The sequence below is a fragment of the Petromyzon marinus genome, unplaced genomic scaffold (genome assembly GCF_048934315.1).
Source record: "Petromyzon marinus isolate PM22_M1 ecotype Great Lakes invasive population unplaced genomic scaffold, UKy_Petmar_22M1.pri1.0 PM_Scaffold_37, whole genome shotgun sequence".
Taxonomy (NCBI): Eukaryota; Metazoa; Chordata; class Hyperoartia; order Petromyzontiformes; family Petromyzontidae; genus Petromyzon; species Petromyzon marinus.
Window position 1 is genome coordinate 304,413 of NW_027423357.1, and position 21,879 is coordinate 326,291.

Here is a 21,879-nt window from a genome sequence, read left to right on the forward strand (position 1 = left end):
GCCCGGGTGCGGTCAAGGGATGGCTCCCTATTGCTCAACCACGTTATGTATGCTGATGATTTGGTAATAGCTGCTCAGTAAGAGGAGGAGTTGGAGATGCTGCTGCTGAGACTGGAGCGTGCCACTAAGAGGTGGGGCCTTACCATCAGCCCCACCAAAACTAAGCACCTGCCTGGGTATTTTGTACCATCGGACACTCCACCCCCACAACTCCCGATCGGTGATGGGGCAGTTGTGGAGAGAGTGGAGAGTTTCCCATACCTGGGAAGTGTGCTTATGACTGGCTCCAGTTTAACAGCAGAGGTCTCACTCCGAATCAGTCGAGCGGCAATATCTTTTTATCGGTTGCGTAACGCTGTGTGGAAGCTACCTGGTCTGTCGCTCCGCACTAAGCTTCAGGTCTTCTCGGCCACGGTCATTCCCTCCCACACTTCACGTGGCCTCAGGGTGCACATAGCCTGGCACAAGCGTCGTGGTGACCTCACCGCCACTTTGTGGCGAATGGCGGTTGTTGTTGTTGTGTGTGTGAGTGTGTGTCAGTGTGTGGGTGAGTGTGTGGGTGAGTGTGGATGAGTGTGTGTGAGTGTGTGGGTGAGTGTGTGGGTGAGTGTGGGTGAGTGTGGGTGAGTCACCCTCCACGATGCCCCAGGGGTAGAGTCTCCCTCTCACTCTCTTCCCCAGAGCGTCCACCACCGTGTTACTCCCCACCACAGCAAACGGCACGCTGGCCTGCACACACACACACACATGTTACACATGTTACACATGTTACACACAAACATGTTACACACAAACATGTTACGCACACACACACGTTACACATGTTACACACACACATGTAACACATGTTACACACACATGTTACACACACATGTTACACACACATGTTACACACACATGTTACACACAAACATGTTACACACACGCTACACATGTTACACATGTTACACACAAACATGTTACACACAAACATGTTACGCAGACACACACACGTTACACATGTTACACACACAGATGTGTAGAGGTGTTAACTACGCACTGTTGCGCAACCTGCATTGCCACCAGGGCAGTGCAGCATTACCCCTGGGTACAACGGTTGGGGTCACTCGAGGTGAAACGGATCGTGGCCAGGGGTTGGTCAGCACCAATCAGACGGTTCCACGTGGGAATGTGTGATTGGTTCTGCCTGGCCAGGAAGGGGTATAAGACGGTGACCCAACAGACCTCGGGGAGTTCTCTCCCTGTACGAAGATAGAAGACTGGGCTGGAGCCTAGCCAGGACCCTGGACCAGCCTCCCAGCCCTTCTGAGGGCTAAGGCTCGGCATACCCAGTGGTCAGGACCCACCGGGCCAGCGGTGGGTCACATAGCCTCCCCTAGGTCCTAGCCGGAGGACTAGGATAGCGGTAGACGTGTGAGTCCCGCCAAGTCCGGAGGCTGTACCTCCTTAGGTATCAAGGAGGTTAGCGGTAGACGTGTGAGTAAGTCCCGCCAAGTCCAGAGGATGTACCTCCTTAGGTATCAAGGAGGTTAGCGGTAGACGTGTGAGTCCCGCCAAGTCCGGAGGATGTACCTTCTTAGGTATCAAGGAGGTTAGCGGTAGACGTGTGAGTAAGTCCCGCCAAGTCCAGAGGATGTACCTCCTTAGGTATCAAGGAGGTTAGCGGTAGACGTGTGAGTCCCGCCAAGTCCGGAGGATGTACCTCCTTAGGTATCAAGGAGGTTAGCGGTAGACGTGTGAGTAAGTCCCGCCAAGTCCAGAGGATGTACCTCCTTAGGTATCAAGGAGGTTAGCGGTAGACGTGTGAGTAAGTCCCGCCAAGTCCGGAGGTTGTACCTCCTTAGGTATCAAGGAGGTTAGCGGTAGACGTGTGAGTAAGTCCCGCCAAGTCCAGAGGATGTACCTCCTTAGGTATCAAGGAGGTTAGCGGTAGACGTGTGAGTAAGTCCCGCCAAGTCCGGAGGATGTACCTCCTTAGGTATCAAGGAGGTTAGCGGTAGACGTGTGAGTAAGTCCCGCCAAGTCCGGAGGCTGTACCTCCTTAGGTATCAAGGAGGTTAGCGGTAGACGTGTGAGTCCCGCCAAGTCCGGAGGCTGTACCTCCTTAGGTATCAAGGAGGTTAGCGGTAGACGTGTGAGTAAGTCCCGCCAAGTCCAGAGGCTGTACCTCCTTAGGTATCAAGGAGGTTAGCGGTAGACGTGTGAGTAAGTCCTGCCAAGTCCGGAGGATGTACCTCCTTAGGTATCAAGGAGGTTAGCGGTAGACGTGTGAGTCCCGCCAAGTCCGGAGGCTGTACCTCCTGAGGTATCAAGGAGGTTAGCGGTAGACGTGTGAGTCCCGCCAAGTCCGGAGGCTGTACCTCCTGAGGTATCAAGGAGGTTAGCGGTAGACGTGTGAGTAAGTCCCGCCAAGTCCGGAGGCTGTACCTCCCTAGGTATCAAGGAGGTTAGCGGTAGACGTGTGAGTAAGTCCCGCCAAGTCCGGAGGCTGTACCTCCTTAGGTATCAAGGAGGTTAGCGGTAGGCATGTGAGTCCTGCCAAGCAAGGAGGCTGTACCTCCCTAGGGTATCGGGTGAGGGGACCGAATATCCCTCTGTGTGTGTTAAGCGTTGTATAAGGAAATAATACAATAAACAGAGTGTGCCTCCTAAGAAGTCTGCTCGTCCTTACAACACTACACATCTAACACATGTTACACACACATCTTACACACACGTTACACACAAACATGTTACGCACACACACACGTTACACATGTTACACACACACGTTACACATGTTACACACACATGTTACATACACATGTTACACATGTTACACACACAGTGACACACACATGTTACACACACGTTACACACACACACGTTACACATGTTACACACACATTGACACACAGACACACAGTGACACATACACACAACAACAACCGCCATTCGCCACGAAGTGGCGGTGATGTCACCACAACGCTTGTGCCAGGCTATGCGCACCCTGAGGCCACGTGAAGTGTCGAACGCCCGCTGGCAGGAGGTCACAGGACAGACTCAGCAGGTGCCACGGGTCGACTGACTGAGAAGACTGGCTGATGCACCACCTGTGCCCCCTACTGTGCCAACCTGCTGTGCTTTAGCCACCCGGCACTCCGCTCGTTGTTTTGAGCGTCGCTCCTCCGCCCTCCGTTGTTGTTGGAGGGCGACTGCCTCCAACTGCCCAGTAGCGTCCTTCACGAGCCTCCTCCACAGAGGCCGATCTTGACACCGCTGGTACCGGTCATCGGCAAGTCCACTCAGCTCCACGTCCTCCTGTACCACATCACTCCATCTCTTCTCTAGCCCGTGCCACGCTCGTTTAGCCCCCTCGATCCGGCCGAACAAAAGCTGTTTCGGCATGCGGTGGCTGGGCATGCGGGCGACATGACCCAGCCATCGCAGCCTTGCCCGCCGGAGGAGCTCACCGATGGGACCTTGCCCAGATCTTTCAAGGATTTGTGAGCTCCTCACACAATCCAGTCTGGTTAAACCCAGGATGGATCGTAGGCAGGCCAGCCTAAATGTTTCTAACCGGCGAAGATGTTCCATTAGGGGGGTCCACGTTTTGCAAGCGTAGAGAAGGGAGGGAATGACCGTGGCCGAGAAGACCTGAAGCTTAGTGCGGAGCGACAGACCAGGTAGCTTCCACACAGCGTTACGCAACCGATGAAAAGATATTGCCGCTTGACTGATTCAGAGTGAGACCTCTGTTGTTAAACTGGAGCCAGTCATAAGCACACTGCCCAGATATGGGAAACTCTCCACTCTCTCCACAACTGCCCCATCACCGATTGGGAGTTGTGGGGGTGGAGTGTCCGATGGTAAAAAATACCCAGGCAGGTGCTTAGTTTTGGTGGGGCTGATGGTAAGGCCCCATCTCTTAGTACCACACTCCAGTCTCAGCAGCAGCATCTCCAACTACTCCTCTGAATGAGCAGCTATTACCAAATCATCGGCATACATAACGTAGTTGAGCAATAGGGAGCCATCCCTTGACCGCACCCGGGCATCGATCAGCCTTCCATTATATCTGTACCATATGGAGATTCCCCCGGTACAGCTATTGAATGCTTCATGAACTACGTGGTCAAAATAGATGTTAAATAATGTGGGAGCCAGAGGACATCCCTGTCGCACCCCAAGGTGTACCGGGAATGGCTCTGACTCCCGGCCACGTAGTTTTACCCAGGCCCGCTCATCATCATGAAGGTCCTTAATGATCGTGAGCAGAGGGTCAGGTACTCCAAAAGCACGAAGAACAACTCAGAGCCCAGGCCTACTGATGGCATCATAGGCCTTGACCAGGTCAATAAAGCAGAGATGTAGGTCTTGCTGGAATTCCCTACACAGTGACACAACAACAACAACCGCCATTCGCCACTAAGTGGCGGTGACGTCACCATGACGCTTGTGCCAGGCTATGTGCACCCTGAGGCCACGTGAAGTGTCGAACGCCCGCTGGCAGGAGGTCACGGGGCAGACCCAGGTGCCACGGGTCGACTGACTGAGATGACTGGCTGATGCACCACCTGTGCCCCCTACTGTGCCAACCTGCTGTGCTTTAGCCACCCGGCGCTCCGCTCGTTGTTCTGAGTGTCGCTCCTCCGCCCTCCGTTGTTGTTGGAGGGCGACTACCTCCAACTGCCCAGTAGCATCCTTCACGAGCCTCCTCCACAGAGGCCGATCTTGACACCGCTGGTACCAGTCATCGGCAAGTCCACTCAGCTCCACGTCCTCCTGTACCACATCACTCCATCTCTTCTCTAGCCCGTGCCGCGCCCACTTAGCCCCCTCAATCCGGCCGAACAAAAGCTGTTTCGGCATGCAGTGGCTGGGCATGCAGGCTACATGACCCAGCCATCGCAGCCTTGCCCGCCGGAGGAGCTCACCGATGGGACCTTGCCCAGATCTTTCAAGGATTTGTGAGCTCCTCACACAATCCAGTCTGGTTAAACCGAGGATGGATCGTAGGCAGGCCAGCCTAAATGTTTCTAACCGGCGAAGATGTTCCATTAGGGGGGTCCACGTTTCGCAAGCATAGAGAAGGGAGGGAATGACCGTGGCCGAGAAGACCTGAAGCTTAGTGCAGAGCGACAGACCAGGTAGCTTCCACACAGCGTTATGCAACCGATTAAAAGATATTGCCGCTCGACTGATTCGGAGTGAGACCTCTGCTGTTAAACTGGAGCCAGTCATAAGCACACTGCCCAGGTATGGGAAACTCTCCACTCTCTCCACAACTGCCCCATCACCGATTGGGAGTTGTGGGGGTGGAGTGTCCGAGGGTACAAAATACCCAGGCAGGTGCTTAGTTTTGGTGGGGCTGATGGTAAGGCCCCACAGTGACACACACAGACACACACACACACACAGTGACACACACAGACACACACAGTGACACACACAGTGACATACACAGTGACACACACACAGTGACACACACACAGTGACACACACACAGACACACACACACACAGTGACACACACACAGACACACACACAGACACACACACACACAGTGACACACACAGACACACACACACAGTGACACACACACAGTGACACACACACAGACACACACACACAGTGACACACACACAGACACACACACAGACACACAGACACACACACACACAGTGACACACACAGACACACACACAGTGACACACACAGACACACACACACACAGACACACACACACAGGTATACGGGATAGAGAGACCAAGGGAGATGGTGTTGATGGTGATGATGTTGGTGGTGTTGATGTTGGTGGTGTTGATGTTGGTGATGTTGGTGGTGAAGGTGGTGTTGATGATGTTGATTATGTTGGTGATGTTGGTGATGGTGATGGTGGTGTTGATGATGGTGGTGGTGAAGGTGATGGTGGCGGTGATGTTGATGATGTTGGTGATGGTGCTGGTAATGTTGGTGATGTTGGTGATGTTGGTGATGGTGGTGGTGATGGCGATGGTGATGTTGATGTTGGTGATGATGATGATGGTGATGTTGGTGATGTTGGTGATGTTGGTGATGGTGATGGTGGTGTTGATGATGGTGGTGATGGTGGTGGTGATGGTGATGGTGGCGGTGATGTTGATGATGTTGATGATGATGTTGGTGATGGTGATGATGATGTTGATGATGGTGGTGGTGATGGTGGTGGTGATGGTGATGATGATGTTGGTGATGTTGGTGATGGTGGTGGTGATGGTGATGGTGATGTTGATGTTGGTGATGATGATGAAGATGATGTTGGTGATGTCATCACCTTCAGCTCTTTGTCTCGCTGCTTGACGTCATCCTCCTCGTCAGAGTCGCACTCCGGGAACTGGTAGAGCTTGATCCCAAACTCCTCCACCTCGTCACGCACCTCATCACAACAACAACAACATCACAACAACACAACAATACAACAACATCACAAGAACATCACAACAACAACATCGCGTGTGTGTGTGGGTGAGTGTGTGTGAGTGTGTCTGGGTGAGTGTGTGAGTGTGTGTGAGTGTGGGTGTGTGTGTGAGTGTGTCTGGGTGTGTCTGGGTGTGTGTGTGAGTGTGGGTGTGTGTGTGAGTGTGTCTGGGTGAGTGTGTGAGTGTGTCTGGGTGAGTGTGTGAGTGTGTGTGTGTGAGTGTGTGTGTGAGTGTGTCTGGGTGTGTGTGTGAGTGTGTGTGAGTGTGGGTGTGTGTGTGAGTGTGTGTGAGTGTGTGTGTGGGTGTGTGTGAGTGTGTCTGGGTGTGTCTGGGTGTGTCTGGGTGTGTGTGTGTGAGTGTGTGTGAGTGTGTCTGGGTGAGTGTGTGTCTGGGTGAGTGTGTGTGTGTGAGTGTGTGTGAGTGTGTCTGGGTGTGTGTGTGAGTGTGTGTGAGTGTGTGTGTGAGTGTGTCTGGGTGTGTCTGGGTGTGTGTGTGTGTGTCTGGGTGTGTGTGTGTGTGTGAGTGTGTGTGTGTGTGTGTGTGAGTGTGTCTGGGTGTGTGTGTGTGTGTGAGCGTACTCGCTGCTTGAAGGCGGCGAGCTCCTGAGTGGTCATGGTGTCGGCCTTGGCGATGAGTGGGACGTGTGTGTGTCTGGGTGTGTGTGTCTGGGTGTGTCTGGGTGTGTCTGGGTGAGTGTGTCTGGGTGTGTCTGGGTGTGTCTGGGTGAGTGTGTCTGGGTGTGTCTGGGTGAGTGTGTGTGTGTGAGTGTGTCTGGGTGTGTGTGGGTGTGTGTGTGTGAGTGTGTCTGGGTGTGTGTGTGTGAGTGTGTGTGAGTGTGTCTGGGTGAGTGTGTGAGTGTGTGTGAGTGTGGGTGTGTGTGTGAGTGTGTCTGGGTGTGTGTGAGTGTGTGTGTGTGAGTGTGTGGGTGAGTGTGTCTGGGTGTGTGTGTGTGTGTCTGGGTGAGTGTGTCTGGGTGTGTCTGGGTGTGTGTGTGTGAGTGTGTGTGAGTGTGTCTGGGTGAGTGTGTGAGTGTGTGTGTGTGTGAGTGTGTGTGTGAGTGTGTCTGGGTGTGTCTGGGTGTGTGTGTGTGAGTGTGTCTGGGTGTGTGTGTGTGTGTCTGGGTGAGTGTGTCTGGGTGTGTCTGGGTGTGTGTCTGGGTGTGTGTGTGTGTGTCTGGGTGAGTGTGTGAGTGTGTGTGTGTGTGAGTGTGTGTGTGAGTGTGTCTGGGTGTGTCTGGGTGTGTGTGTGTGTGTGAGTGTGTGTGAGCGTACTCGCTGCTTGAAGGCGGCGAGCTCCTGAGTGGTCATGGTGTCGGCCTTGGCGATGAGTGGGACGTGTGTGTGTGTGGGTGAGTGTGTCTGGGTGAGTGTGTGAGTGTGTGTGTGTGAGTGTGTCTGGGTGTGTGTGTGTGGGTGTGTCTGGGTGTGTGTGTGTGTGTGAGCGTACTCGCTGCTTGAAGGCGGCGAGCTCCTGAGTGGTCATGGTGTCGGCCTTGGCGATGAGTGGGACGTGTGTGTGTGTGGGTGAGTGTGTCTGGGTGAGTGTGTGAGTGTGTGTGTGTGAGTGTGTCTGGGTGTGTGTGTGTGGGTGTGTCTGGGTGTGTGTGTGTGTGTGAGCGTACTCGCTGCTTGAAGGCGGCGAGCTCCTGAGTGGTCATGGTGTCGGCCTTGGCGATGAGTGGGACGATGTTCACCTTGTCGTGCAGAGCACGCATGAACGCCACGTCGATGGGCCGCAGTCTGCACACAGACACACACACACAGTGACACACAGTGACACACACACACAGTGACACACACACAGTGACACACACAGTGACACACACAGTGACACACACACAGTGACACACACACACAGTGACACACACACACAGTGACACACACACACAGTGACACACACAGTGACACACACACACAGTGACACACACACAGTGACACACACACACACAGTGACACACACAGTGACACAACAACAACAACAACCGCCATTCGCCACTAAGTGGCGGTGACGTCACCACGACGCTTGTGCCAGGCTATGTGCACCCTGAGGCCACGTGAAGTGTGGAACGCCCGCTGGCAGGAGGTCACTGGGCAGACCCAGCAGGTGCCACGGGTCGACTGACTGAGATGACTGGCTGATGCACCACCTGTGCCCCCTACTGTGCCAACTTGCTGTGCTTTAGCCACCCGGCGCTCCGCTCGTTGTTCTGAGCGTCGCTCCTCCGCCCTCCGTTGTTGTTGGAGGGCGACTACCTCCAACTGCCCAGTAGCGTCCTTCACGAGCCTCCTCCACAGAGGCCGATCTTGACACCGCTGGTACCAGTCATCGGCAAGTCCACTCAGCTCCACGTCCTCCTGTACCACATCACTCCATCTCTTCTCTAGCCCGTGCCGCGCCCGCTTAGCCCCCTCGATCCGGCCAAACAAAAGCTGTTTCGGCATGCGGTGGCTGGGCATGCGGGCTACATGACCCAGCCATCGCAGCCTTGCCTGCCGAAGGAGCTCACCGATGGGACCCTGCCCAGATCTTTCAAGGATTTGTGAGCTCCTCACACAATCCAGTCTGGTTAAACCCAGGATGGATCGTAGGCAGGCCAGCCTAAATGTTTCTAACCGGCGAAGATGTTCCACTAGGGGGGTCCACGTTTCGCAAGCGTAGAGAAGGGAGGGAATGACCGTGGCCGAGAAGACCTGAAGCTTAGTGCGGAGCGACAGACCAGGTAGCTTCCACACAGCGTTACGCAACCGATGAAAAGATATTGCCGCTCGACTGATTCGGAGTGAGACCTCTGCTGTTAAACTGGAGCCAGTCATAAGCACACTGCCCAGGTATGGGAAACTCTCCACTCTCTCCACAACTGCCCCATCACCGATTGGGAGTTGTGGGGGTGGAGTGTCCGATGGTACAAAATACCCAGGCAGGTGCTTAGTTTTGGTGGGGCTGATGGTAAGGCCCCACCTCTTAGTGGCACGCTCCAGTCTCAGCAGCAGCGTCTCCAACTCCTCCTCTGACTGAGCAGCTATTACCAAATCATCAGCATACATAACGTGGTTGAGCAATAGGGAGCCATCCCTTGACCGCACCCGGGCATCGATTAGCCTCCCATTATATCTGTACCATATGGAGATTCCCCCGGTACAGCTATTGAAGGCTTCACGAACTACGTGGTCAAAATAGATGTTAAATAATGTGGGAGCCAGAGGACATCCCTGTCGCACCCCAAGGTGTACAGGGAATGGCTCTGACTCCCAGCCACGTAGTTTTACCCGGGCCCGCTCACCATCATGAAGGTCCTTAATGATCGTGAGCAGAGGGTCAGGTACTCCAAAAGCACGAAGAACGACCCAGAGCCCAGGCCTACTGATGGTATCATAGGCCTTGACCAGGTCAATAAAGCAGAGATGCAGGTCTTGTTGGAATTCCCTACACCTCTGCTGTAGCAGACGGACAGAAAATATGGCATCTGTGCAGGACCGCCCTTTCCTGAAACCGCATTGGGGCTCCGCAAGCCTCTCCTCAGCGTGCCTGGCAAGGCGATGCTGAATAATCCTTGCCAGGACCTTTCCCGGCAGACTGAGGAGTGAGATGCCCCTGTAGTTGTTACAGTCTGTGCGGTCCCCCTTCTTAAAAAGGGGGACCACCAGGGCATCCTTCCAATCCTGCGGAACCCGTCCAGTGGTCCAGACTGTTGTTATGATGTCATATAGGGCAGTCTGTGCACAAACGCCACCCTCCCTCAGCATTTCGCTTGGGAGATCATCTCTGCCCGCTGCCTTTCCTGGTCTCAGACTCCGGATCGCCTTCAATACTTCCTCAGCAGATGGCACCTCAGCCAGCCACTCACAGGGGGTGACTTCATCCAATATTTGAGGCACCGCAGCCTCAGCAGGGTCATCCTCACTTTGTGCCACGATGTTTTCCTGGCTGAGGGATTTTCCCTCCCCCAGGACCTCACAGAAATGCTCAGCAAATCTGCGAACCTGTTCCTGGGGGTCGGAAATTGGATCACCGTTTTTTCCCCTAATGATGGTAATAGGTGTGGCGCTGCAGGTTACTTTTTTGATGGAGTTAAATAGAGATTTGTGATCACGGGCCACTGAGGCAGACTCCATCTCCTCAGCAACCCGCGACCACCACCCATCCTTGCAGCGCCTCACGGCTCTCCGAACCTCCGAGCGAAGGCTGTGGTAAGCCTCCTCATTCTCTGACGTGGGATTCTGTAGCCGATGACAGTGGGCCTGTCGCTTTTTCTCAACCATCCTGAACACCTCCTCTGTCAGCCAGGGTGTCTGGGGAGGTCTGGACCGCGTACCCAAAGCAGCCATTGCAGCTGCATGAGTCACAGTCCTAAACCTCGCCCATTTACCCTCGACATCAGGAGGAGTCGGGGACGATGCCAATCCCAGCCGCAAGCGATGATGAAATTCTCGCTTGCAACTTTCATCAGATAACTGAGACCAGGCCACTTTAGGTTGGAATGGGGTCCTGGGTGTACACCCACCACCGGAGTGGAAGAATGGCAGGCGCATCTTACAGATGACTAGTCGATGGTCAGAGGGCAGATCAGCTCCACGGTAGGTCCTGGTGTCAAGGACATGGGCTCGCATTCGCTGGTCCATCACTATGTAGTCCAGTAGATGTTCTTGCTTGGACCCGGCATGCATCCATGATGTTGTGTGGATGCGCCGATGCCGGAACAGCGTGTTGGTAATTACAAGCCCATGGGCTGCACAATAATCTAGCAGCCTCCTACCGTTGTTATTGAGCTGATCTGGCCCATGCCCTCCAATCACTCCAGACCAGGTGCCAGTATCATGACCAACTCGGGCATTGAAGTCACCCAACATGATGACTCTATCCCGAGGGGCCACTTTAGCCAGCACCTGTGACAGGAGGTCATAGAAGGCATCTGACTCATCGGCTTTGCCTGCATCCCTCCACGGATGTTCATCTTCGGTGGGGGCATAAGTAACCACGACCACCATTCCTCGCCTCCGGTTGATGGGAAGGCGAGCCCAAAGTAGCCTGGGGCTTACAGCTTCCCACACCTCACCGCCACGCTTCCACGCCCCCATCATTATTTTGTGACACACACACAGAGACACACCCAGTGACACACACACAGACACACACAGATACACACACACATAGACAGACACACACACACAGACACGCACACAGTCACACACACACAGACACAGTCACACACAGTCATACACACATACACACAGACATGGGGGGGGGGGGGAGACGCAGGGAGGGAGTTTGACTTAGTGGGTGGTGAGTGTGTGGTGAGTGAGTGGTGAGTGAGTGGTGAGTGTGTGGTGAGTGAGTGGTGAGTGAGTGAGTGAGTGGTGAGTGAGTGAGTGGTGAGTGGTGAGTGAGTGGTGAGTGATTGGTGAGTGAGTGGTGAGTGATTGGTGAGTGAGTGGTGAGTGAGTGAGTGAGTGGTGAGTGAGTGGTGAGTGAGTGGTGAGTGAGTGAGTGGTGAGTGGGGAGTGAGTGGTGAGTGAGTGAGTGGTGAGTGAGTGGTGAGTGATTGGTGAGTGAGTGGTGAGTGAGTGAGTGGTGAGTGAGTGATTGGTGAGTGATTGGTGAGTGAGTGATTGGTGAGTGATTGGTGAGTGAGTGGTGAGTGAGTGGTGAGTGAGTGATTGGTGAGTGAGTGGTGAGTGAGTGGTGAGTGAGTGGTGAGTGGTGAGTGAGTGAGTGGTGAGTGAGTGGTGAGTGAGTGGTGAGTGAGTGAGTGAGTGGTGAGTGAGTGGTGAGTGAGTGGTGAGTGAGTGATTGGTGAGTGAGTGGTGAGTGAGTGACTGAGTGAATGAGTGATGAGTGAGTGGTGAGTGAGTGATTGGTGAGTGATTGGTGAGTGAGTGGTGAGTGAGTGGTGAGTGAGTGGTGAGTGAGTGGTGAGTTAGTGGTGAGTGAGTGACTGAGTGAATGAGTGATGAGTGAGTGGTGAGTGAGTGATTGGTGAGTGAGTGGTGAGTGAGTGGTGAGTGAGTGGTGAGTGAGTGGTGAGTGAGTGAGTGAGTGGTGAGTGAGTGGTGAGTGAGTGGTGAGTGAGTGATTGGTGAGTGAGTGGTGAGTGAGTGGTGAGTGAGTGACTGAGTGAATGAGTGATGAGTGATTGGTGAGTGAGTGATTGGTGAGTGGTGAGTGAGTGAGTGGTGAGTGAGTGGTGAGTGAGTGGTGAGTGAGTGGTGAGTGAGTGAGTGGTGAGTGAGTGGTGAGTGAGTGGTGAGTGAGTGATTGGTGAGTGAGTGGTGAGTGAGTGGTGAGTGAGTGACTGAGTGAATGAGTGATGAGTGATTGGTGAGTGAGTGATTGGTGAGTGGTGAGTGAGTGAGTGGTGAGTGAGTGGTGAGTGAGTGGTGAGTGAGTGGTGAGTGAGTGGTGAGTGAGTGGTGAGTGAGTACCCGTGTCCGTAAGGCGATATGAAGTAGAGGCAGCAGTGAACGCGATGATCCAGGAGATGTTTACGGTTCAAGCCACTCTCGTCCCTGAAGAATTGCTCAAACTGCTGCTCCACGTAGTCAGACACCGGCCTCCAGCTGGTGAGGAAGTGGTGAGGAAGTGGTGAGTGAGTGGTGAGTAAGTGAGTGAGTGTATGAGTGAGTGAGTAATTGAGTGAGTGATTGAGTGACTGAGTGAGTGGTGAGTAAGTGAGTGAGTGTATGAGTGAGTGACTGAGTGAGTAAGTGGTGAGTGAGTGACTGAGTGAGTGACTGAGTGACTGAGTGAGTGAGTGACTGAGTGAGTAAGTGGTGAGTGAGTGAGTGAGTGACTGAGTGAGTGAGTGAGTGACTGAGTGAGTGTGTGAGTGACTGAGTGAGTGACTGAGTGAGTGACTGAGTGACTGAGTGAGTGAGTGACTGAGTGAGTGAGTGACTGAGTGAGTAAGTGGTGAGTGTGTGACTGAGTGAGTGAGTGACTGAGTGAGTGACTGAGTGAGTGACTGAGTAAGTGGTGAGTGTGTGACTGAGTGAGTGACTGAGTGAGTGACTGAGTGAGTGACTGAGTGAGTGAGTAAGTAAGTGAGTGAGTGAGTGACTGAGTGAGTGAGTGAGTAAGTGAGTGAGTGAGTGACTGAGTGAGTGAGTGAGTAATTGAGTGAGTGATTGAGTGACTGAGTGAGTGGTGAGTAAGTGAGTGAGTGTATGAGTGAGTGACTGAGTGAGTAAGTGGTGAGTGAGTGACTGAGTGAGTGGCTGAGTGACTGAGTGAGTGACTGAGTGAGTGACTGAGTGAGTGAGTAACTGAGTGAGTGAGTGAGTGACTGTATGGGTGGGTGAGTGAGTGAGTGACTGAGTGAGTGGGTGAGTGACTGAGTGAGTGAGTGAGTAAGTGAGTGAGTGAGTGACTGAGTGAGTGACTGAGTGACTGAGTGAGTGGGTGAGTGACTGAGTGAGTGAGTAAGTGAGTGAGTGACTGAGTGAGTGACTGAGTGAGTGGGTGAGTGACTGAGTGACTGAGTGAGTAAGTGACTGAGTGAGTGAGTGACTTTATGAGTGAATGAGTGGTGAGTAAGTGGTGAGCGAGTGGTGAGTGAGTGGTGAGTCAGTGTGTGGTGAATGGTGAGTGAGCGGTGAGTGTGTGGTGAGTAAGTGTGTGGTGAGTGAGTAAGTGGGTGAGTGAGTGGTGAGTGAGTGGTGAGTGAGTGGTGAGTGAGTGTTGAGAGAGTGGTGAGTAAGGGTGTGGTGAGTGAGTGAGTGTGTGGTGAGTGAGTGGTGAGTGAGTGGTGAGTGTGTGGTGAGTGAGTGGTGAGTGAGTGGTGAGAGAGTGGTGAGTAAGTGTGTGGTGAGTGAGTGAGTGTGTTGTGAATGAGTGGTGAGTGAGTGGTGAGTCAGTGTGTGGTGAGTGAGTGGTGAGTGAGTGGTGTGGTGAGTGTGTGGTGAGTGAGTGGTGAGTAAGTGGGTGAGTAAGTGTGTGGTGAGTGAGTGATGAGTGAGTGGTGAGTGTTGAGTGAGTGGTGAGTGAGTGGTGAGTGAGTGGTGAGTGGTGAGTGAGTGAGTGGTGAGTGAGTGGTGAGTGAGTGGTGAGTGAGTAGTGAGTGAGTGGTGAGTGGTGAGTGTGTGGTGAGTGAGTGGTGAGTGAGTGGTGTGTGGTGAGTAAGTGGGTGAGTGAGTGGTGAGTGAGTGGTGAGTGAGTGGTGAGTGGTGAGTGAGTGGTGAGTGAGTGGTGAGTGAGTAGTGAGTGAGTGGTGAGTAAGTGGTGTGTGGTGAGTGAGTGTGTTGTGAGTGTGTGGTGAGTGAGTGAGTGGTGAGTGAGTGGGTGAGTGAGTGTGTGGTGAGAGAGTGAGTGAGTGCTGAGTAAGTGAGTGAGTGGTGAGTGAGTGGTGAGTAACGCTCACCTATCGGTGTTGTTTAGAGCGTCAGCGAATCCTGGGGTGTCCACCACGGTGAGTGAGTGGTGAGTGGTGAGTGAGTGGTGAGTGAGTGGTGAGTGAGTGGTGAGTGAGTGGTGAGTGAGTGGTGAGTAACGCTCACCTATCGGTGTTGTTTAGAGCGTCAGCGAATCCTGGGGTGTCCACCACGGTGAGTGAGTGGTGAGTGAGTAAGTGAGTGGTGAGTGAGTGGTGAGTGGTGAGTGAGTGTTGAGTGGTGAGTGAGTGGTGAGTGAGTGAGTGGTGAGTGGTGAGTGAGTGGTGAGTGAGTGGTGAGTAACGCTCACCTATCGGTGTTGTTTAGAGCGTCAGCGAATCCTGGGGTGTCCACCACGGTGAGTGAGTGGTGAGTGAGTAAGTGAGTGAGTGGTGAGTGAGTGGTGAGTGAGTGGTGAGTAACGCTCACCTATCGGTGTTGTTTAGAGCGTCAGCGAATCCTGGGGTGTCCACCACGGTGAGCTTCAGTTTGACGCCTTTCTCCTCAATGTCCAGCGTGTGACGGGAGATCTCCACCGTCCGCTCAATCCGCTCTGACAACATCACCATCATCATCACCATCATCACCATCATCACCATCACCCACATTACCATCACCATCATCACCATCATCACCATCATCACCATCATCATCATCACCATCATCATCACCATCATCACCATCATCACCATCATCATCACAATCACCATCATCACCATCATCACCATCATCACCAACATCACCATCACCAACATCACCATCAACATCATCACCATCATCACCATCATCACCATCACCATCATCACCATCATCACCATCATCACCATCATCATCATCACCATCATCACCATCATCACCATCACCATCATCACCATCAACATCATCACCATCATCACCATCATCACCATCACCATCATCACCATCATCACCAGCATCACCATCATCATCATCACCATCATCATCACCATCATCATCACCATCATCACCATCATCACCATCATCATCACCATCACCATCATCACAATCAACATCATCACCATCATCACCATCATCACCAACATCACCATCACCATCAACACCATCACCATCATCACCATCACCATCATCACCATCATCACCATCACCAACATCACCATCATCACCATCACCATCATCACCAACATCACCATCACCATCAACACCATCACCATCATCACCATCATCATCACCAACATCACCAACATCATCATCACCATCACCAACATCACCATCATCACCATCACCAACATCACCATCATCAACATCATCATCACCAACATTACCATCATCACCATCAACATCAACATCATCACCCACATCACCATCACCAACATCACTATCACCAACATCACTATCACCAACATCACTATCACCACCATCATCATCACCAACATCACCATCACCAACATCACCTTCACCATCAACATCACCATCATCACCATCATTACCAACATCACCATCACCATCATCACCATCACCACCAACATCACCATCATCACCATCAACATCACCACCATCATCACCATCATCACCATCAACATCACCAACATCAACATCACCATCATCATCATCACCATCACCCACATCACCAACATCACCATCATCACCATCATCACCATCACCAACATCACCATCACCATCAACATCACCATCATCACCATCATCACCATCACCATCATCACTATCATCACCATCACCACCAACATCACCATCATCACCATCAACATCAACATCACCAACATCAACATCACCATCACCAACATCACTATCACCAACATCACTATCACCAACATCACTATCACCACCATCATCATCACCAACATCACCATCACCAACATCACCTTCACCATCAACATCACCATCATCACCATCATTACCAACATCACCATCACCATCATCACCACCAACATCACCATCATCACTATCAACATCACCACCATCATCACCATCATCACCATCAACATCACCAACATCAACATCACCATCATCATCATCACCATCACCCACATCACCAACATCACCATCATCACCATCACCAACATCACCATCATCACCATCAACATCAACATCATCACCATCAACATCATCACCATCAACATCATCACCATCATCATCACCATCATCATCACCATCATCATCACCAACATCACCATCACCAACATCACCTTCACCATCAACATCACCATCATCACCATCATCACCATCACCATCATCACTATCATCACCACCAACATCACCATCATCACCATCAACATCAACATCACCAACATCAACATCACCATCATCATCATCACCATCACCCACATCACCAACATCACCATCATCACCATCACCACCATCACCAACATCACCATCATCACCATCACCAACATCACCAACATCACCATCACCAACAACATCACCCACATCACCATCATCACCAACATCATCACCCACATCACCAAAATCACCATCATCACCAACATCACCATCAACCACATCACCAACATCACCAACAACATCACCCACATCACCAACATCACCAACATCACCATCATCACCCACATCACCCACATCACCATTACACACATCACCATCACCTACATCATTGGTCTTTATGCGAGTGTGAGTGGTGAGTGTGAGTGGTGAGTGTGAGTGGTGAATGTGAGTGGTGAGTGTGAGTGGTGAGTGTGAGCGGTGAGTGTGAGCGGTGAGTGTGAGTGGTGAGTGTGAGTGTGAGCAGTGAGTGTGAGCGGTGAGTGTGAGTGGTGAGTGTGAGTGGTGAGTGTGAGTGGTGAGTGTGAGTGGTGAGTGTGAGTGGTGAGTGTGAGCGGTGAGTGAGAGTGTGAGCGGTGAGTGGTGAGTGTGAGTGGTGAGTGTTGAGTGTGAGTGGTGAGTGTGAGCGGTGAGTGTGAGTGGTGAGTGTGAGTGGTGAGTGTGAGTGGTGAGTGTGAGTGTGAGTGGTGAGTGTGAGTGGTGAGTGTGAGTGGTGAGTGTGAATGGTGAGTGGTGAGTGTGAGTGGTGAGTGTGAGTGATGAGTGGTGAGTGTGAGTGGTGAGTGTGAGTGGTGAGTGTGAGTGGTGAGTGTGAGTGTGAATGGTGAGTGGTGAGTGTGAGTGGTGAGTGTGAGTGGTGAGTAGTGAGTGGTGAGTGTGAGTGGTGAGTAGTGAGTGTGAGTGGCGAGTGTGAGTGGTGAGTGTGAGCGGTGAGTGTGAGTGGTGAGTGTGAGTGGTAAGTGTGAGTGGTGAGTGTGAGTGGTGAGTGTGAGTGGAGAGTGTGAGTGGTGAGTGTGAGTGGTGAGTGTGAGTGGTGAGTGTGAGTGTGAGCGGTGAGTGTGAGTGGTGAGTGTCAGTGGTGAGTGTGAGTGGTGAGTGTGAGTGGTGAGTGGTGAGTGTGAGTGGTGAGTGTGAGTGGTGAGTGTGAGTAGTAAGTGTGAGTGGTGAGTGTGAGTGGTGAGTGTGAGTGTGAATGGTGAGTGGTGAGTGTGAGTGGTGAGTGTGAGTGGTGAGTGTGAGTGGTAAGTGTGAGTGGTGAGTGTGAGTGGTGAGTGTGAGTGGTGAGTGTGAGTGGTGAGTGTGAGTGGTGAGTGTGAGTGGTGTGTGTGAGTGGTGAGTGTGAGTGGCGAGTGTGAGTGGTGAGTGGTGAGTGTGAGTGGAGAATGTGAGTGGTGAGTGTGAGTGTGAGTGGAGAGTGTGAGTGGTGAGTGTGAGTGGTGAGTGTGAGTGGTGAGTGTGAGTGGTGAGTGTGAGTGATGAGTGTGAGTGGTGAGTGTGAGTTGTGAGTGTGAGTGGTGAGTGTGAGTGGAGAGTGTGAGTGGAGAGTGTGAGTGGTGAGTGTGAGTGGTGAGTGTGAGTGGAGAGTGTGAGTGGTGAGTGTGAGTGGTGAGTGTGAGTGGTGAGTGTGAGTGGTGAGTGTGAGTGTGAATGGTGAGTGGTGAGTGTGAGCGGTGAGTGTGAGCGGTGAGTGTGAGTGTGAGTGGTGAGTGGTGAGTGTGAGTGGCGAGTGTTGAGTGTGAGTGGTGAGTGTGAGTGTGAGTGTGAATGGTGAGTGGTGTGTGTGAATGGTGAGTGTGAGTGGTGAGTGTGAATGGTTATTGGTGAGTGTGAATGGTGAGTGTGAGTGGTGAGTGTGAGTGGTGAGTGGTGAGTGTGAGTGGTGAGTGTGAGTGGTGAGTGTGAGTGGTGAGTGGTGAGTGTGAGTGGTGAGTGTGAGTGGTGAGTGTGAGTGGTGAGTGTGAGTGGTGAGTGGTGAGTGTGAGTGGTGAGTGTGAATGGTGAGTGGTGTGTGTGAGTGTGAGTGGCGAGTGTGAGTGGTGAGTGGTGAGTGGTGAGTGGAGAGTGTGAGTGGAGAGTGTGAGTGGTGAGTGTGAGTGGTAAGTGTGAGTGGAGAGTGTGAGTGGTGAGTGTGAGTGGTGAGTGTGAATGGTGAGTAGTGAGTGTGAGTGGTAAGTGTGAGTGGTGAGTGTGAGTGATGAGTGGTGAGTCGTGAGTGGTGAGTGTGAGTTGTGAGTGTGAGTGGTGGGTGGTGAGTGTGAGTGGTGAGTGTGAGTGGTGAGTGTGAGTGTGAATGGTGAGTGGTGAGTGTGAGTGGTGAATGTGAGTGGTGAGTGTGAGTGGTGAGTGTGAGCGGTGAGCAGTGAGTGTGAGCGGTGAGTGTGAGTGGTGAATGTTGAGTGTGAGTGGTGAGTGTGAGTGGTGAGTGGTGAGTGTGAGTGGTGAGTGTGAGTGGTGAGTGTGAGTGGTGAGTGTGAGTGGTGAGTGTGAGGGTGATTGGTGAGTGTGAGTGGTGAGTGTTGAGTGTGAGTGGTGAGTGTGAGTGGCGAGTGTGAGCGGTGAGTGGTGAGTGTGAGTGGTGAGTGTGAGTGGTGAGTGTGAATGGTGAGTGGTGAGTGTGAGTGGTGAGTGTGAGTGATGAGTGGTGAGTGTGAGTGGTGAGTGTGAGTGGTGAGTGTGAGTGGTGAGTGTGAGTGTGAATGGTGAGTGGTGAGTGTGAGTGGTGAGTGTGAGTGGTGAGTAGTGAGTGGTGAGTGTGAGTGGTGAGTAGTGAGTGTGAGTGGCGAGTGTGAGTGGTGAGTGTGAGCGGTGAGTGTGAGTGGTGAGTGTGAGTGGTAAGTGTGAGTGGTGAGTGTGAGTGGTGAGTGTGAGTGGAGAGTGTGAGTGGTGAGTGTGAGTGGTGAGTGTGAGTGGTGAGTGTGAGTGTGAGCGGTGAGTGTGAGTGGTGAGTGTCAGTGGTGAGTGTGAGTGGTGAGTGTGAGTGGTGAGTGGTGAGTGTGAGTGGTGAGTGTGAGTGGTGAGTGTGAGTAGTAAGTGTGAGTGGTGAGTGTGAGTGGTGAGTGTGAGTGTGAATGGTGAGTGGTGAGTGTGAGTGGTGAGTGTGAGTGGTGAGTGTGAGTGGTAAGTGTGAGTGGTGAGTGTGAGTGGTGAGTGTGAGTGGTGAGTGTGAGTGGTGAGTGTGAGTGGTGAGTGTGAGTGGTGTGTGTGAGTGGTGAGTGTGAGTGGCGAGTGTGAGTGGTGAGTGGTGAGTGTGAGTGGAGAATGTGAGTGGTGAGTGTCAGTGGTGAGTGTGAGTGGTGAGTGTGAGTGGTGAGTGGTGAGTGTGAGTGGTGAGTGTGAGTGGTGAGTGTGAGTGGTGAGTGTGAGTGGAGAGTGTGAGTGGTGAGTGTGAGTGGTGAGTGTGAGTGGTGAGTGTGAGTGGTGAGTGTGAGTGATGAGTGTGAGTGGTGAGTGTGAGTTGTGAGTGTGAGTGGTGAGTGTGAGTGGAGAGTGTGAGTGGAGAGTGTGAGTGGTGAGTGTGAGTGGTGAGTGTGAGTGGAGAGTGTGAGTGGTGAGTGTGAGTGGTGAGTGTGAGTGGTGAGTGTGAGTGGTGAGTGTGAGTGTGAATGGTGAGTGGTGAGTGTGAGCGGTGAGTGTGAGCGGTGAGTGTGAGTGTGAGTGGTGAGTGGTGAGTGTGAGTGGCGAGTGTTGAGTGTGAGTGGTGAGTGTGAGTGTGAGTGGTGAGTGGTGAGTGTGAGTGGCGAGTGTTGAGTGTGAGTGGTGTGTGTGAGTAGTAAGTGTGAGTGTGAGTGTGAATGGTGAGTGGTGAGTGTGAGTGTGAATGGTGAGTGGTGTGTGTGAATGGTGAGTGTGAGTGGTGAGTGTGAGTGGTGAGTGTGAATGGTTATTGGTGAGTGTGAATGGTGAGTGTGAGTGGTGAGTGTGAGTGGTGAGTGGTGAGTGTGAGTGGTGAGTGTGAGTGGTGAGTGTGAGTGGTGAGTGGTGAGTGTGAGTGGTGAGTGTGAGTGGTGAGTGTGAGTGGTGAGTGTGAGTGGTGAGTGGTGAGTGTGAGTGGTGAGTGTGAATGGTGAGTGGTGTGTGTGAGTGTGAGTGGCGAGTGTGAGTGGTGAGTGGTGAGTGTGAGTGGAGAGTGTGAGTGGTGAGTGTGAGTGGTAAGTGTGAGTGGAGAGTGTGAGTGGTGAGTGTGAGTGGTGAGTGTGAATGGTGAGTAGTGAGTGTGAGTGGTAAGTGTGAGTGGTGAGTGTGAGTGATGAGTGGTGAGTCGTGAGTGGTGAGTGTGAGTTGTGAGTGTGAGTGGTGGGTGGTGAGTGTGAGTGGTGAGTGTGAGTGGTGAGTGTGAGTGTGAATGGTGAGTGGTGAGTGTGAGTGGTGAATGTGAGTGGTGAGTGTGAGTGGTGAGTGTGAGCGGTGAGCAGTGAGTGTGAGCGGTGAGTGTGAGTGGTGAATGTTGAGTGTGAGTGGTGAGTGTGAGTGGTGAGTGTGAGTGGTGAGTGTGAGTGGTGAGTGTGAGGGTGATTGGTGAGTGTGAGTGGTGAGTGTTGAGTGTGAGTGGTGAGTGTGAGTGGCGAGTGTGAGCGGTGAGTGGTGAGTGTGAGTGGTGAGTGTGAGTGTGAGCGGTGAGTGTGAGCGGTGAGTGTGAGCGGTGAGTGTGAGTGGTGAGTGGTGAGTTTGAGTGTGAATGGTGAGTGGTGTGTGTGAGTGGTGAGTGTGAGTGGTGAGTGTGAATGGTTATTGGTGAGTGTGAGTGGTGAGTAGTGAGTGGTGAGTAGTGAGTGGTGAGTAGTGAGTGTGAGTGGTGAGTGTGA

General features: G+C 52.6%; 2 protein-coding genes across 4 annotated transcripts in view; one reads left to right on the forward strand and one right to left on the reverse strand.

Annotated features, from left to right (window-relative positions):
• Positions 1-21,879, forward strand: part of LOC116958111 (uncharacterized) — a 348,130-nt gene that overhangs the window by 46,902 nt on the left and 279,349 nt on the right. The gene's annotated exons all lie outside the window — the stretch shown is intronic.
• Positions 1-21,879, reverse strand: part of LOC116937533 (septin-4-like) — a 69,298-nt gene that overhangs the window by 28,372 nt on the left and 19,047 nt on the right. Inside the window, exons 4-8 of one of the 3 annotated variants that reach the window (XM_076064272.1) lie at positions 15,233-15,356; positions 12,860-12,994; positions 8,062-8,179; positions 6,296-6,397; positions 633-729 (exon numbers count right to left, since the gene is read on the reverse strand). In XM_076064272.1, coding sequence (XP_075920387.1) covers positions 633-729; positions 6,296-6,397; positions 8,062-8,179; positions 12,860-12,994; positions 15,233-15,356 — 576 coding nt within the window. The other 2 variants (XM_076064273.1, XM_076064275.1) reach the window with 2 other exon arrangements.